At 42.3% G+C, this 13,827-nt stretch overlaps 1 protein-coding gene across 12 annotated transcripts; it reads left to right on the top strand.

Annotated features, from left to right (window-relative positions):
- Positions 1 to 9,080: 9,080 nt before the first annotated feature.
- On the top strand, positions 9,081 to 12,687 carry LOC147618279 (high mobility group B protein 2-like). 12 transcript variants are annotated; one of them, XM_086774736.1, is made up of 9 exons: positions 9,081 to 9,176; positions 9,632 to 9,689; positions 10,087 to 10,218; positions 10,333 to 10,390; positions 11,199 to 11,243; positions 11,381 to 11,461; positions 11,605 to 11,658; positions 11,855 to 11,919; positions 12,461 to 12,687. In XM_086774736.1, the coding sequence occupies exons 2-8, from the start codon at positions 9,640 to 9,642 to the stop codon at positions 11,879 to 11,881; spliced, it is 447 nt and encodes a 148-aa protein (XP_086630862.1). In that variant the 5' UTR covers positions 9,081 to 9,176; positions 9,632 to 9,639; the 3' UTR covers positions 11,882 to 11,919; positions 12,461 to 12,687. The 12 variants fall into 12 exon arrangements, with proteins under 12 accessions (XP_086630862.1, XP_086630859.1, XP_086630856.1 ...); XM_086774733.1 differs by having other exon boundaries at positions 11,852 to 11,919; XM_086774730.1 differs by having other exon boundaries at positions 11,605 to 11,685.
- The last annotated feature ends 1,140 nt before the right edge of the window (positions 12,688 to 13,827 follow it).

Below are 13,827 nucleotides of genomic sequence, written 5' to 3'. Positions count from 1 at the left end.
ACAAAAACTGGAGGAGTATCGATTTCCCTTTCAAGAGGAAGGCATAATCTCTACATAAATGAACTCATCAAGCCAAGAAGAGTCATGAGAGGAAGATTGCCCGAATGATGCAGTTGAAAAAGCACATGAGGAATTCGTTACGAAATTTAAGCAGTCTCTCAAATCCTCATTTAGAGGAGTGCTCTTCTCTTATGGTGAAGCTAGCATAGCTTCAGCCCTTGCAACTTTAAAGGCTAACCATGAGTTGTACCAAGGTCTCAAGAGCTACATAGAACAGGACTATAAGGATTCGAAAGTTTCTAAACAAACCTCAGTTAAAGTGGTCAGTGGACCCCAGGTACCATTGTACACATTAGGCACTCTTAAAAAAACTGAGAGCCAAGAAGAAGATGAAAGTGAATAGGAATATGAAACTAAAACAAGTATTTCCTCAAAGAACTCCAACCACTCAATAAGTGTGGGTAGCAAAAATATTACTACAAGCTCAAGGGTACTACCAAGGTAATACCAAAGCTTGGATTCCCAAGAGCATTAAGAAGTCACCCAAGCCTGCACAAATAAAGAAACCTCACCTAAGCCTGCACAAAGAAAGAAACATCAACACCAAAAGCATCAACCACCAATTCATAATATTCATCAAAGATGGGTGTGCATGTGCACGTGCTTCAAAGAACAAGGATATTATGATGAAAATCCCATCATATGGTTGCTAAGATTGAACAAAGTGAATAAAGCGTCATCACCAACTTCAATTCCAAAAACTTCACCTAAAGTTCGACAAGAATGGAGGCCCAAGAAACACTAAGCAACCCACTCAACCCCTCTCGTGCATACACCACATACACACGAGCTTGCGTGTTCAGTCAACACCAATGGCAACCAACCAAAAGCTGTACCTACCACCTTGACAATACTTGTGTCACAAATTCAAGAATCAATCCCCACGTCTGCAAATGGAGAATTATAAGCGCATCAAGGACAAACTCACAATGCTCTTTTCACCCCTCTGGATGAGAAGCATGAGTGCAGAAGCTACACGGTAGACATAAAAACCTGTTCTCTCAAAAAGGAGAGTAGCCACAAGAACCTATTGCTTGCAAGGTCGTTTTTTTTAAAGAAGAATAAAAAGACCAAAAAAAAACACACAAGGGAGTCACACAAATAGCCTACCTAAAAATTGTAGAATATCACAAGAAACTCCCAACAATCTTTAATAGCCAATACATTTTTGTTAAGCTTATAGCTTACTATTCTTTTAGTTAAGTTAATGTAGCTGTTCCATGAGTACATATCCATACTCATGCACTGGAGAACATTGGCACCAAAGCCTCATCATTGACAACTTTTAGGTATATCTCTAGATGGGGGGACCATGGTGGGTGAAAGCTTGGTCAATGGTACAACCCATCGTATGGAATTTTCCTTCAAATTATAAACCTCTCCAAACGAAAACTAAAGTCTTCACAACACATTGATCTCTATTTCTTAGTGAAGACAAGCAGTAGTTCAATAAGATTCTATTTGACTCATTTCATGTACTTCACGTATATCTACTTCATAGAACATTTAAATATACATGAAAGCATAAAAAGCACATGGGCAGAAGCATGCAAGAATAGGTCCTACTCAACAACATTTGACAAGAATCATGCCACAAAAAGGGACATCATTGTTACCATATTATAGTAGTGATGTGTGTGAACACACTTAGGACCGCCGGGGCACTTTTTCCCTCACTAGGAGGTTTTTTCCCCCGTGCATTGTATATACGCCCATTATCTTCTAGGGCTTGTTATCTTTCATTTTTGGCACTCATAATACACTACTGTGTTGTGCTCAAGCTTCCTCATCTTCTTGAAGTTGTGTGTGCATTCCTGCAACCCTAATTCCAACAATTGGTATCAGAGCAGGCTTCCTCCTCCCGGGCAGCATCACCGGCACCTGCCGCTTCATCTCCTCCGATTGCAACGAGGTTTCACGAGCGTCTGCAGGTTAGTATATGCCGTGGGAGAGCCCGTAGGACTTGGTCGTTTCAGAATTTTGATCTGAAGTCATTTCGCCCTCCGTTTTTGCATTCCAAGTACTGCGCAGGCAAAATCGTCCTACTGTGCAGATTTTCTGTCAAGATTAAAATCTGCAGGACAGGTGCCCATTCGTCTGTTTTGGGCTGTGCTACATAGCACAGGTCAATTTTATACAGGTTTACCTCTTACAGACAGCATTTACATCTAGTAGTACAGTCATTGGCCATGGCTGACAACAATGATGTATTCCGCATGTTGGCTGCTGAGGATAAGTTGGATGGCACCAACTATCCATTGTGGGCATATATGATGCGACATGTATTGGTAGCAAAGGGGTTATGGAACATTGTGCAGGGTATTGATGCACGTCCTATTGTGGCTGGGAATGCTGCAAACACATCAGAAACAGGTACTGTTGATGATGGTGCAGGCACAAGTGCTGTAGCAGCTGTTCGAGAACCACCACTTTCAGCAGAGCAGATTCGTTGGGATGGTAGAGATGCGCAGGCTCATGCCTTGATTGCGTTGTCTGTCAAACGTACCATTATCCCACATATTCGCTCCTGCAGGACTTCTAAGGATGCTTGGGATGTACTTGCCACATTGTATCAGGCAAGAAATGAGGCTCGTGTTGCTTATCTCCGAAAACAGTTGGAGAATGAGCATATGAACGAAGGTGATTCTATGGATAGCTTTTTGACAAAGATCAAAGATTTCAAAGAGCAGCTCATTTCTGCAGATGAAATCCTGTCAGACAGTTCACTTGTGCAGACTGTTTTGAATGGTCTACCAGATTCTTATCAGGGTTTTGCTTCCACTCTTCGCTTGATGATGAAAGGCAATCCCAATGCCTTATCATTTGAGGAGTTAGTTTCTGTTTTGCTGCAAGAAGACCAGTCAAGGCAAAACAGGAATAGTATGCGTGTCGCAGATCAAGCTTTCGGTGCTAGTCAGAGAAGCGGGAAAGGTAAAGCTGGCTTTTCTTCTAGTAAGCAGAAATCTGCAAATGCTGCGCAACCAAAGAAGGAAGACAAAGATGAGAAGAAGGGTGACAAACAGAAGACATTTTGCAAGTACTGTAAGGGAAATGATCATGTCATCAAAGCGTGTCCTAAGCTGGCTGCGAAAGAGGCTAAGAAGAAAGAGGCTGGTATGGCTGTTGCAGATGCCTCTCCTTCTAACAATGAATCTGCTAATGTTGTGCTAGATACAGAATGGGCATTCAATGCGCAGTGCAGTTATGACCCATCTTTGCATGACACATGTATGTCTGCAGTACATTCAGATGTATGGTACTTTGACAGTGGTGCCACTAAGCATATCACCTCGCAGCGCAGTTTATTCACTTTCCTTGAGTCTGCTCCCACAGGGAATACTGTCACTTGTGCCAATAACTCCTCTTATCCCGTTAAAGGAGTTGGACAGATTGTGCTGAATGTTGCAAATGGCAACACCTTTACACTTTTTGATGCATTGTATGTGCCAGGGATCAAAAAGAATCTACTGTCAGTCTCCGCATTTGCCAAAACAGGTTTGGTTGTAAAATTTGTGGATGACAGATGTACTGTTCATGATCTCTCTTGTGGTGACATCATTGTAGCATCTGGTTCACTATGTCGAGGGCTGTATAAGCTCAATATGGATGGCAAATGTGTAGAGGATTCAGCATGTGCTATTATGGATACGCAGGCTATTTCAAATGCAAAACTGTGGCATGCACGTTTTGGTCATCTGAATTTTGCAAGTTTGCTGCGCCTGCAGAAATCTGAAATGGTGTCTTCTTTGCCTAAGCTTGAGGCACCTGTCAAGCATGTTTGTGAGGGCTGCATATTGGGTAAAATGCAGCGTGCTTCCTTTCCCAAAGATGGATCAGTGAGAGCTGAACGCAGATTGCAGCTTGTTCACAGTGATGTTTGTGGTCCCATGCAAACTCCATCATTTGGAAACTACCTTTACTTCGTGACTTTCATTGATGATTTTACCAGGCATGCATGGGTATATCCTTTGAAGGCAAAGTCCGAAGTGTTTTTGTGCTTCAAACAGTTTTTGGTTATGGCTGAAAATGTGTCAGAAAGTAAGATGGGCACCCTCCGTTCAGATCGAGGGGGGGAGTATATGTCTTCAGAATTTAATGCATTTCTGGCTGAGCGTGGGATAAAACACCAATGTACAGTGCCGTATACACCACAGCAAAATGGTGTGGCTGAGAGAAAAAACAGGTCTCTCATGGAAATGGCAAGATGTATGGTTAAGAGTCAAAGTCTACCACATGGTTTTTGGCTTGAGGCTGTCATGTGTGCCACTTATGTACTAAACAGGTGTCCCACCAAAGCATTACAGGTTGTCACTCCATATGAGGCATGGCATGGCCGCAAGCCATCTGTTGGCCATTTACGTGTTTTTGGTTGCCTGGCATATGCATTAGTGCCTGTGCAACATCGCAGAAAATTGGATGACAAAGCTGTCAAATGTATTTTTGTTGGATATAGTGCTGAGAGCAAAGGCTATCGTTTGTATCATCCACAGACAAAGCGCATTTTGGTTAGCCGTGATGTTGTATTTGTGGAAGATGCAGTTCAGCCCTTGGTTTCATGTACTAAGGAGACAGATATCAGCTCACGTGATGTCTATGATACATTGTTGCCTCTTTTCAGTGGTGCACAGTCAAGTGCAATACCTCATGAGGCAGTTTTTCAGCCTATGCAGGTTTTAAATGATGGCACAGATCAGCCTATATCTGATGCAGATGTGCATGATGCACTTGAGGATGAGAGACAAGAGATTGAGGGCTCTAGGAATATGCCTAGATGGCTGGTGCAGACTTTGCGTGACAGCAAGTTGGATGCCCCTTTGTCTAGTCGCACTCGTTCTGGCTCTCATGGTGCCTCTTATGCGTCAGATTGTTATGCATTGGCTGTTTCTAGTATGTGCGATGAAAGTGAGCCTGTTTCATTTGATGAGGCACAAAGTTCAGAAAATTGGATGGCTGCTATGCAAGCAGAATACGATGCTATTATGAAGAATGGTACATGGTCTTTATGTGACTTGCCCCCTGGCAAGAAGGCCATTGGCACTAAGTGGGTATACAAATTGAAGCGTAAGCCTGATGGCACAGTGGATCGCCATAAGGCTAGGCTTGTTGCAAAAGGTTATGCTCAAGAAAAGGGCATTGATTTTGATGAGACTTTTGCTCCCACATGTCGTATGACCACTGTTCGTAGCATCTGTGCATTAGCAGCTCATAATGGTTGGAATGTACATCAGCTGGACATAAAGACTGCGTTCTTGAATGGAGATTTGCATGAGGAGGTGTATGTATCGCAGCCTCGTGGTTTTGTTCAAAGAGGGCAGGAAAACAAAGTGTGCAGGTTAAAAAAGGCTTTATATGGTTTAAAGCAAGCTCCACGAGCTTGGTATGAAAAAATACATGCATATTTGACTGCACATGGGTTTCAAAATAGTCCAACAGAAAGCACTTTGTATGTTAAACGTGTGGATGGTGTACATCTAATCATTGCTCTCTATGTCGATGACATGCTGCTCACAGGACCAAATAAGAGTCATATTGCTGATTTTAAGGCTGATTTGAATGCCTCTTTTGAGATGTCAGATTTGGGGCATTTGCATCATTATTTGGGGATACAATTTAAGCAGTGTGATGGAGGTATTGCTTTGTGTCAGACAAAGTATATTGAAACATTGTTGCGGAGATTTGGCCTTGAAGACTGCAAGCCTATTGCTACTCCAATGGAGACAGGTTTGAAGTTGAGTCTTCATGATGCTGGAGATCACTTTGATGTCACACTCTATCAGACAGCTGTTGGTTGCCTCATTTATGTATGCATTACGAGGCCAGACATTCAGTTTGCAGTCTCACAGGTGAGCAGATTTATGCATAGCCCAGGCATTCAGCATTGGCAGGCAGTGAAGCGTATCTTTCGCTATTTGAGTGGTACTCGGCATCTTGGGTTGTTTTATCCCAAGGGGGGATCATTGCCGCCAGATTTACATGCTTTTTCAGATTCTGACTGGGCTGGTTGTTATGACACACGCGTGTCCACGAGTGGTTTTTGCTTCATGCTTGGAAGCTCATGCATATCATGGTTGAGCAAGAAGCAGCCTACTGTGGCCACTTCTAGTTGTGAAGCTGAGTACAGGGCAGCTTTCACAGCTACGGTTGAGTGTGTGTGGCTCAGACGCCTTATGGCTGATTTGGGTGTTGGGCAGCCATCTGCCACCACCATCTTCACTGACAGTCAGAGCGCATTGGCAGTTGCGCGGAACCCAGTGTTCCATGCTCGTACGAAGCACATTGAGGTGCACTACCATTATGTCAGGGAGAGACTCTCTGCAGGAGAGATCAGTTTGGCTTATGTGCCAACACAGGATAACCTTGCAGACCTTTTCACAAAGGCTCTGCCTCGTGAGAAGTTCGAAGCTTTTCGCAAAGCTTTGGGCTTACTCCCTTTTGTGGATTCGTCCACATAGCTAGACACTTCCCTATACATGAGTGCTAGCTCTTGTTCACCGCATCACTCCAGGGGGGATTTGTTACCATATTATAGTAGTGATGTGTGTGAACACACTTAGGACCGCCGGGGCACTTTTTCCCTCACTAGGAGGTTTTTTCCCCCGTGCATTGTATATACGCCCATTATCTTCTAGGGCTTGTTATCTTTCATTTTTGGCACTCATAATACACTACTGTGTTGTGCTCAAGCTTCCTCATCTTCTTGAAGTTGTGTGTGCATTCCTGCAACCCTAATTCCAACAATCATCGAAGGCCAAATTCTTCAAGTGATGAATGTCGCTTCAATGAATCAAATGAGGAACTGAGAATCACAATCTTGTTCTGATGATTTTGTCTACATTCCTCTGAATCATTCCTTCTCTTCTCCCCCATTATTAACATCTCTTAGTTTCCCAACTAACACAAATAACATGTAACTCTGCTTAAGATTGCCAAAAACAAAGTGAGCAAAAAATATACCCACAAAAAAAGCTCACAATGTAATCACACGGAAAACCCCCACCCCGTTAAGAATTCTCGCTAATCACTAACCTAATCATTTACTAACTATCCTTTCTTATTTCTTCCGGAGGAGGAACAAGAACCATTGAACATCACTCAACATCAAAAGCCATCAACAAAGCTTGTAAATTCTCCCCACACAAGGGTCTTCAATGCAATAACGAGGACGTGATTGACATCAGGAAGAGGGGAATGTTAACCTATTTCTAGGGTTAACAAGAAGCTACTGCCATTATATTACATCAAGGAGTCAAGGTAGGACACACCAAAAGGTCATACATTCAAGATATGTAGCAACGGTGTCCAAATCTACAACTTGGATGGGTGCTCGTAATGGTCCGACGGAATACTTATGGTGATTTACGCTTCAAGAGCATGTGGTAGCAAGCTAGGATGAAGTGCCAAGTGATGTACTTCATGAATATATTATGAGAGTATTCATTGTAAAAGCATTAGACCTCTAATGAGTCTAAAGTGCCCGGCCAACTAGAGTTTAAGTGAGTGTGAACACTTATGGCCATATATATAAGTGAAAATCTCTCATAATACAGAGGACTCTCCCATTATGTAATTAAGTGTGGCTCTTGCTAATCTCTCTCTAATGCATTTTAGTGAGTGTGTGTGAGTGAAGTGAGGGGAGAGGAGGGACGAGTGCACATAGTACCAACTTACCAAGCGTTGGAGTCTAAAGTAGGGGATGTAATGCCCATCATGTTATAAGCTCGGCATAATCTTTTATGTTTTCTATATCATGCTCTTATGTGTGCGATCGTTATGCCTTGTATGGCTTCGAAAGTCATCTTCTTATGTGTGCAATCATTATGTCATGTATGGCTTCCAAAGTTTAACGTTTCTTAAATTAGGCTCACACTCTCAACAAAGGATTAAATGAGTATTTATACAGTATCCTCACTGAAGTCTTATTTGTGATTAGTGGCACCTTATCTTGTTTCAATTTTTGTTATGGATTTAATATGATTTTTGAGTTTTTTGGGACATAAAGTACACCATGTTAAGGTATGCACTAAAAAAACAAAGTATCATGAATTAGAGATTGAAAGCAAATTACACAACTTTGAATAACTCACAATAAGTAGAGGTAATTTAGTGAATGCATTTAGACGAGTTGTCATCCAAGTTTGGGCTTTTAGATGAGTTGTCATCCAAGATTGGGTGTCGTCCAAGATTGGGTGTTTAGCATTAAGAGTCATTTTGGTTTGTTGTATCCAACTTCAACTTGGGAGGGGCCAAATTTGAAGAGTGGACATGGAAGGTCTATGCTTTAGGGGGAATCCAAAAGCGTTTAATGCCCCCGTAAAGCATTAAGATTGGGTGTTTAGCATTAAGAGTCATTGTTGTTTGTTGCATCCAACTTCAACTTGGGAGAGGCCAAATTTGAAGAACGGACATGGAAGGTCTATGCTTTAAATTAGGGGGAAATACAAACGCATTTTTAATGCCCCCCTTATGTAGGCTCATGCATAGGAAAGCTGAGCTGCTTCATGTTCATCCAAAGCAAGCCTTCACAACAAACATTAAAGTGAAGCTCAAGGCACTTATAGACTTGGGAATGCTAATGGAAGCAAACCGTAGGTGGGGACGAGACACACTTTTACAATAGGGCCTTTGGCAAGGGGGCCTATTCTGAGTACATGATTAGTGGACACTCAAGATATTTGCAGAGGGAAGATAAACTATTGGGCTGAGGTTTGTGAGCGAGGTGCTGGGGCTAGAGAAAAAACTAATGTAGCATGTTTGTGACTCAATGGATGGGTCAAATGCATGAAGACATCTGACTGGGCGTGTGAAGGGGGTCACTCGAGTCGGATCGGTGGGACCGGGCATGGGACACATTGTCTATGGTGGTAATGTTAGAATCTAGAGTTATTTCTAGAGTGAAGTTGAGCTCTTCAATGTGGAAAGGGGCCTAAGGGCCAAAAGTTGGGGTGGGAAGAAGGGTAATAATACAAAGGGGAATGAGTGGGGGGACCGGGGAGAACCGGCTGGTCCGGTGGAAGTGTATGTGTTTGGAAACCCTTGTTCTCTTCTTTCGTTCGTCTTCACAGCTCCTCTTGTGTGTTGTTTCAAAGAGCTCGAGCCTTCTCTTCTTCGTTGTTCTTGTGAGTATTCTTGTTTCTTCATTCATAACAAAGCGGCCAACTCAAAAAGTTTATAAACGTTCGCTAGCCGCTGCTCCTGTGCACTGCATCTCCATCTCCATCTCTGTGTTGTTTTTGCCCTAATCCTCGTCCCCTTTCTCCTCTCCTCTGCGTTTCTTTGTGACCTCCGGCTCCTCCCCCCTCCCCCCGCCCCCCTCCTTGCTTTCTCAGCGCACCTCTCACCTGTGTTCTCTTTGCCCCAGCTTTCCCCCCTCTCTTCCATCGCTCCGAAAGCTTCCTTCCTTCGTCTTCTGGCTTTCTCTCTCGGCTTACCTTTTTGCTCCTTGTTATCAAGCTGTGTCTGCTTGTGCTAAAAACGCTTCGCTCTTTGCTAGCTCCTCTGTTTCGCTTCGCTCTTTGCTAGCTCCTCTGTTTCTGCTTTCGCTAACTCTTTTCTGTTTTGTCTGTCTTTCCAGCAGGTCAAATGAAGGGGTCTAAGGCGAAGAACGCTCTCTCCAAGCAGACAGAGGAAACGTACGTTTTCTTGTACCCCCCTCCCGTTCCTCTTTCGCCCCCCCGTTTCCCTTTTTTCTGTCTTGAAATTGCGTGGTTGAACGGCCGGATTGACGGAACTGTGTCCCGAAACGGTTGGAATTTACGGAACTGCATGCCGGAACTCTGAGTTTTTCTCGCCGGAGTGGTTGGAACCACGGAATTGCACTGAACTGACTGGTTTGACATATCTGGAGTGTTTGGATTTGCGGAATTGCGTGGCAGAATGGTTTGGACTTATGGACTTAAATTGATTGGCATGATGCAGTGGTTGATTTGTCCAATTGGCATGCCGGCCAGTGGTTGAATTGATGTAACTGCATGCCAAAATGGTTGGACTGATGGATCTGCATGACGGAACTGTCTTCCTTTTTTGCAGGAACTTGAAGAAAAGGAAGCAGGAGGCAAGCAAGGATGAAAAGGCCAAAAAGAGGCAGGCTAGCAAGGACCGCAAAGCAAAGAAAGACCCAAACAAGCCAAAGAGGCCTCCTAGTGCCTTCTTCGTGTTCTTGTAAGCCATTTTCTAAACCTTCCATGAATGTTTTTGCACGCATTTTTATTTAAACTGCAACATTTCCTTCTCAAATGTATTGTAAGATGGAACATTTTCTGTTGAAATGTATAGAGAGGAGTTTCGAAAAACCTTCAGTGCTAGCAACCCCAACAACAAGTTGGTCTCCGCCGTAAGCTACTCTTCCCCCTACATTGATTATAATTTTCAGCTAAAAATCACAATATACATGGTCTAAAGAGTTGTTTTTGATCTTGTATTTTCTTCACCTCATGCTGGCTAGCATGCACCCAATGCTCATGTTAAGTGAAAACCATGCACACCTGTGTTGATTGTGTTTCGACCTGCATTTCTATGTAATTACTTTTAAGCAGGTTGGAAAGTCAATATATACAAATTGATTTGTCTTGATGACTCTGTTTTCTCCCCCTTATGCTATGTAGAATGCCTTATGTGTTATGTTGATCGACATCATGCACGTTATGTAATCAAAATGTTCCATTCTCATTTCTACATAAAATCACACATGGATTTGTCTCACTCACTCTATGTTTCCTTAACGATTTCTAGTATGCTTAATGTTTTATGTTAATTGACATCATGCCCATCAAAATGGTCCATGCATGGTTATACTTAAGTCATCTACTAATGCCTACACTTTATGGTCATACTTAATCACATCTCAATTTGTTTATCCAACTCTGCATTTTGTCTTCATTACGCTATCCAGCATGCCTAATGTTCTGACACCATCCATATCATGTCATTGGTTTTTTAACTGTCTAATGATAGCATTATGATAGCCAGCATTAGACAAACTTAATCACCTCTAATCAGGAGGGGAAGTCAGAATACACATCTAAACAACTTGTCTACTGCCTTGACGTTTTATCCCCCTCACACCATCTAGTATACTTGATATCATGCACGTTATATTTTCCGTTTCTTAACCATCTATTGACTGCTTGCTCTGGTATCAGGTTGGGAAAGCAGGGGGAGACAAATGGAAATCGTTGAGCGAAGCGGTATACTTTTAGTTTTTATTCATGAGCTAGAGTAAATGCTTATCACCATAACACATCCCTTGCACATGCATTGCTAGAAGGTAGGCATGCCTGGACAAGGGATATAGCTAACTGGGCTTAGTGCTCTGTGGATGCAGGACAAAGCTCCTTATGTTGCCAAGGCCATAGCGAGAAAGGTGGAATATGAAAAGTCCATAAAGGCTTACAATGCAAAACAGGTACAGGTTATCAAATTGTATGCTCAAATTTCCAATTTAATTCAAAATGTACTTTGTTGGAGTTGGCCATTTAAATCCATAGTTTGTTGAACTCTTAATTGTGTGACCTCATCACCCTTTTTGTTTAACTTATTGTTTATTAGGATAAGGCTTCAGACGATGTGGGAGGGGACGAGTCTGACAAGTCCAAATCTGAGGTGAATGATGAGGAAAGAAGTGAAGAAGTATGAATAACTTCATGGAGCCCTCATTCTCTCTTGCTGTAGAAACCATGGAGCCCTTGTGTTTTACGATGTCTTGCTTGTTATTGTCTCTTGCTGTAGTATAAGTTTTGATGAACTGGATGCGACCTTGTTTCTCACTAGAGGGTTTTGGCTTGTTTTTTTGCAGGAGGAGGAGGAGGAGGAAGACGATGATTGAGTGGCATGTCTGTGTAGCATGTTATGTACATCTTGCTGGTAGAAAAGTTTACATCTTCACCAGTCTAAACCTCTATTTTGTATGTGTGTTTTTGTTTGTGTGTGTGTGTGTGTGTGTGTGTGTGAGAGAGAGAGAGAGAGAGAGAGAGAGAGAGAGTTTTTCTGATTTAGTCTTTCAACATGCAGGTAAGGGGGTCCGGCTTCTTGTAGAGTTTATAACTCTTAAGTTAACAACAGCACCTTAGGAAAAAAAACAATGTGCATGATGAGCTTTTATGCACAAAATCCCTCACAATTTCGAAAAGTTTGAAGTTTCTGTGATTTTTTTTTTGCTAGCATCGTTGTTCCCTTTTTTCATGGCTTTGTAATGTTGCACAATTTTTGGTGGTTTGAACGGTTGGGATACCAGTTCATGTTTACTTCAATTAAAGATAAATGGATTATTCTCACATGCACATGCTTCATAACCAAAGAAAAAGGAAGAGTTTTGTCCCTATTGTGGAGGGCAGGCAGGTAATAGCCTCGAGAGGGGGGGGGGGTAATGATGTGTTTACTTCTGAGGTGGTGAAGTGCCTGGCAGGATGAAGACTTTGCAAGCATGCTGACCATCATCCATGTGAGATTTCTCCTTTACCATTTGGCAATAAGACATTGGTACAGCCCAGATCGAGACATGACAGCTTTTAAATTTCTTTGTTTACTTCTCATATGTACTAGCATGCTTAGCTGTTGCGAGTATGCATATGCTTTTAGTAGGGGAGATTAAGTTGTACTCTTGTTTGTATATACTAGATACTAGTATGCTTAGCTGTTGTGAGTATGCATATGCCTTTAGTAGGGGAGATTAAGTTGTGCTCTTGTTTGTATATACTAGTATGCTTATCTGATATGTCTGCGTGGGCGTGTAGGACTAAAAATTCTTTGCAAGAAAACAGTAAATGCATTGCTCAGCTAAAATGGCATTTGGTCGTTCTAACCTGATCCAGTCATGCGACTGGATGCTTTTGCTGATTGGACTGAATGTGGTTCTTGTTCTTGTCTCAGTTTTTTTTAAAATTGACCTCTTTCTGGCTGCTTAGTTAGTTAACATGTTTTACAGCTCAATTTGATTTAAAGCCCAGCTCCTCTTTTGGATTCAGGTTAAAGCCTACTGGCTTTAACTATGCGCTTTTGTGATGAGCATTGAGATGGCTTGCCAAGGTTTATCTGTGCAAGTGTGCACGTTTTGGCAAGGTGCATAATTAACTGGAGTAAAGGTAGAGACAAATCATACACCTTATTCACTAAGAGAGCACCAAGAGAGCTGCCCAAAGAAAGGAGAGCTCTTACTAAGATTTCTAGATAGCGATAGCTAGTAGGTCCAAGGCACTTCCTTGCCTTTATGTTCCTTGACATTTTTGGGGTAGAGGCCACTTCTTGAAAGTCATGTGAACCCCTAGCCAAGGCTGGGAAGTAACATACATATGCGATATTTCAATGGGTTGCTTCATTTATTGAGTGAAGCACTCGAGAGATACGGTTGTGAGTTATGGGGTACTCCAAGTGAACGAGGGCTACGATAAGTAGAACCTTCTTTTGTAATCTTTATGAAATGAAAATGTGATCATTAATCTAAATTTCAACTATTATACAAATGAAAGGTTGGCTAGTGTTGAATCACAAGAGGGAGGGGTGGAGGGGGGTTTATAGCAGATGGATCAGGCCAACATACCACCAACATGGTGGCATTCAAGGCCCTTCGTTGTTATCTCAAACAAATGGCAAGCAACTTCATCACAATGGAGGGGTTCTAAAACATTAAGGAGGGCCATAGTCCTTGACTAGGTGCACATGTATGAAAGTCTATAAGGCCTTGGAATTTTGTGTAATGGATCGAAAAGATTGATTTGTGTGCTTTGATTGTAAAAGAAGAAGTCCAGAGATTTCACATGCCATGATGATTTAGTA

The sequence above is a fragment of the Cibotium barometz genome, chromosome 35 (assembly GCF_041138505.1).
Source record: "Cibotium barometz isolate CiBa-2024 chromosome 35, ASM4113850v1, whole genome shotgun sequence".
NCBI classification, from domain to species: Eukaryota; Viridiplantae; Streptophyta; class Polypodiopsida; order Cyatheales; family Cibotiaceae; genus Cibotium; species Cibotium barometz.
The sequence above is the reverse complement of the archived record's forward strand: the minus strand, read 5'-3'. Positions and strand labels throughout refer to the sequence as shown.

What these genes read in the sequence shown, in the direction of transcription:
- LOC147618279 (XM_086774723.1), top strand. Translation starts at nt 9,640, where the DNA reads ATGAAGGGGTCTAAGGCGAAGAACGCTCTCTCCAAGCAGACAGAGGAA. An exon ending in AGGCTTACAATGCAAAACAG is followed by an intron (nt 11,462 to 11,604) that starts GTACAGGTTATC and finishes ATTGTTTATTAG; the next exon opens with GATAAGGCTTCAGACGATGT. An exon ending in TGAGGAAAGAAGTGAAGAAG is followed by an intron (nt 11,687 to 11,849) that starts TATGAATAACTT and finishes TTGTTTTTTTGC; the next exon opens with AGGAGGAGGAGGAGGAGGAA.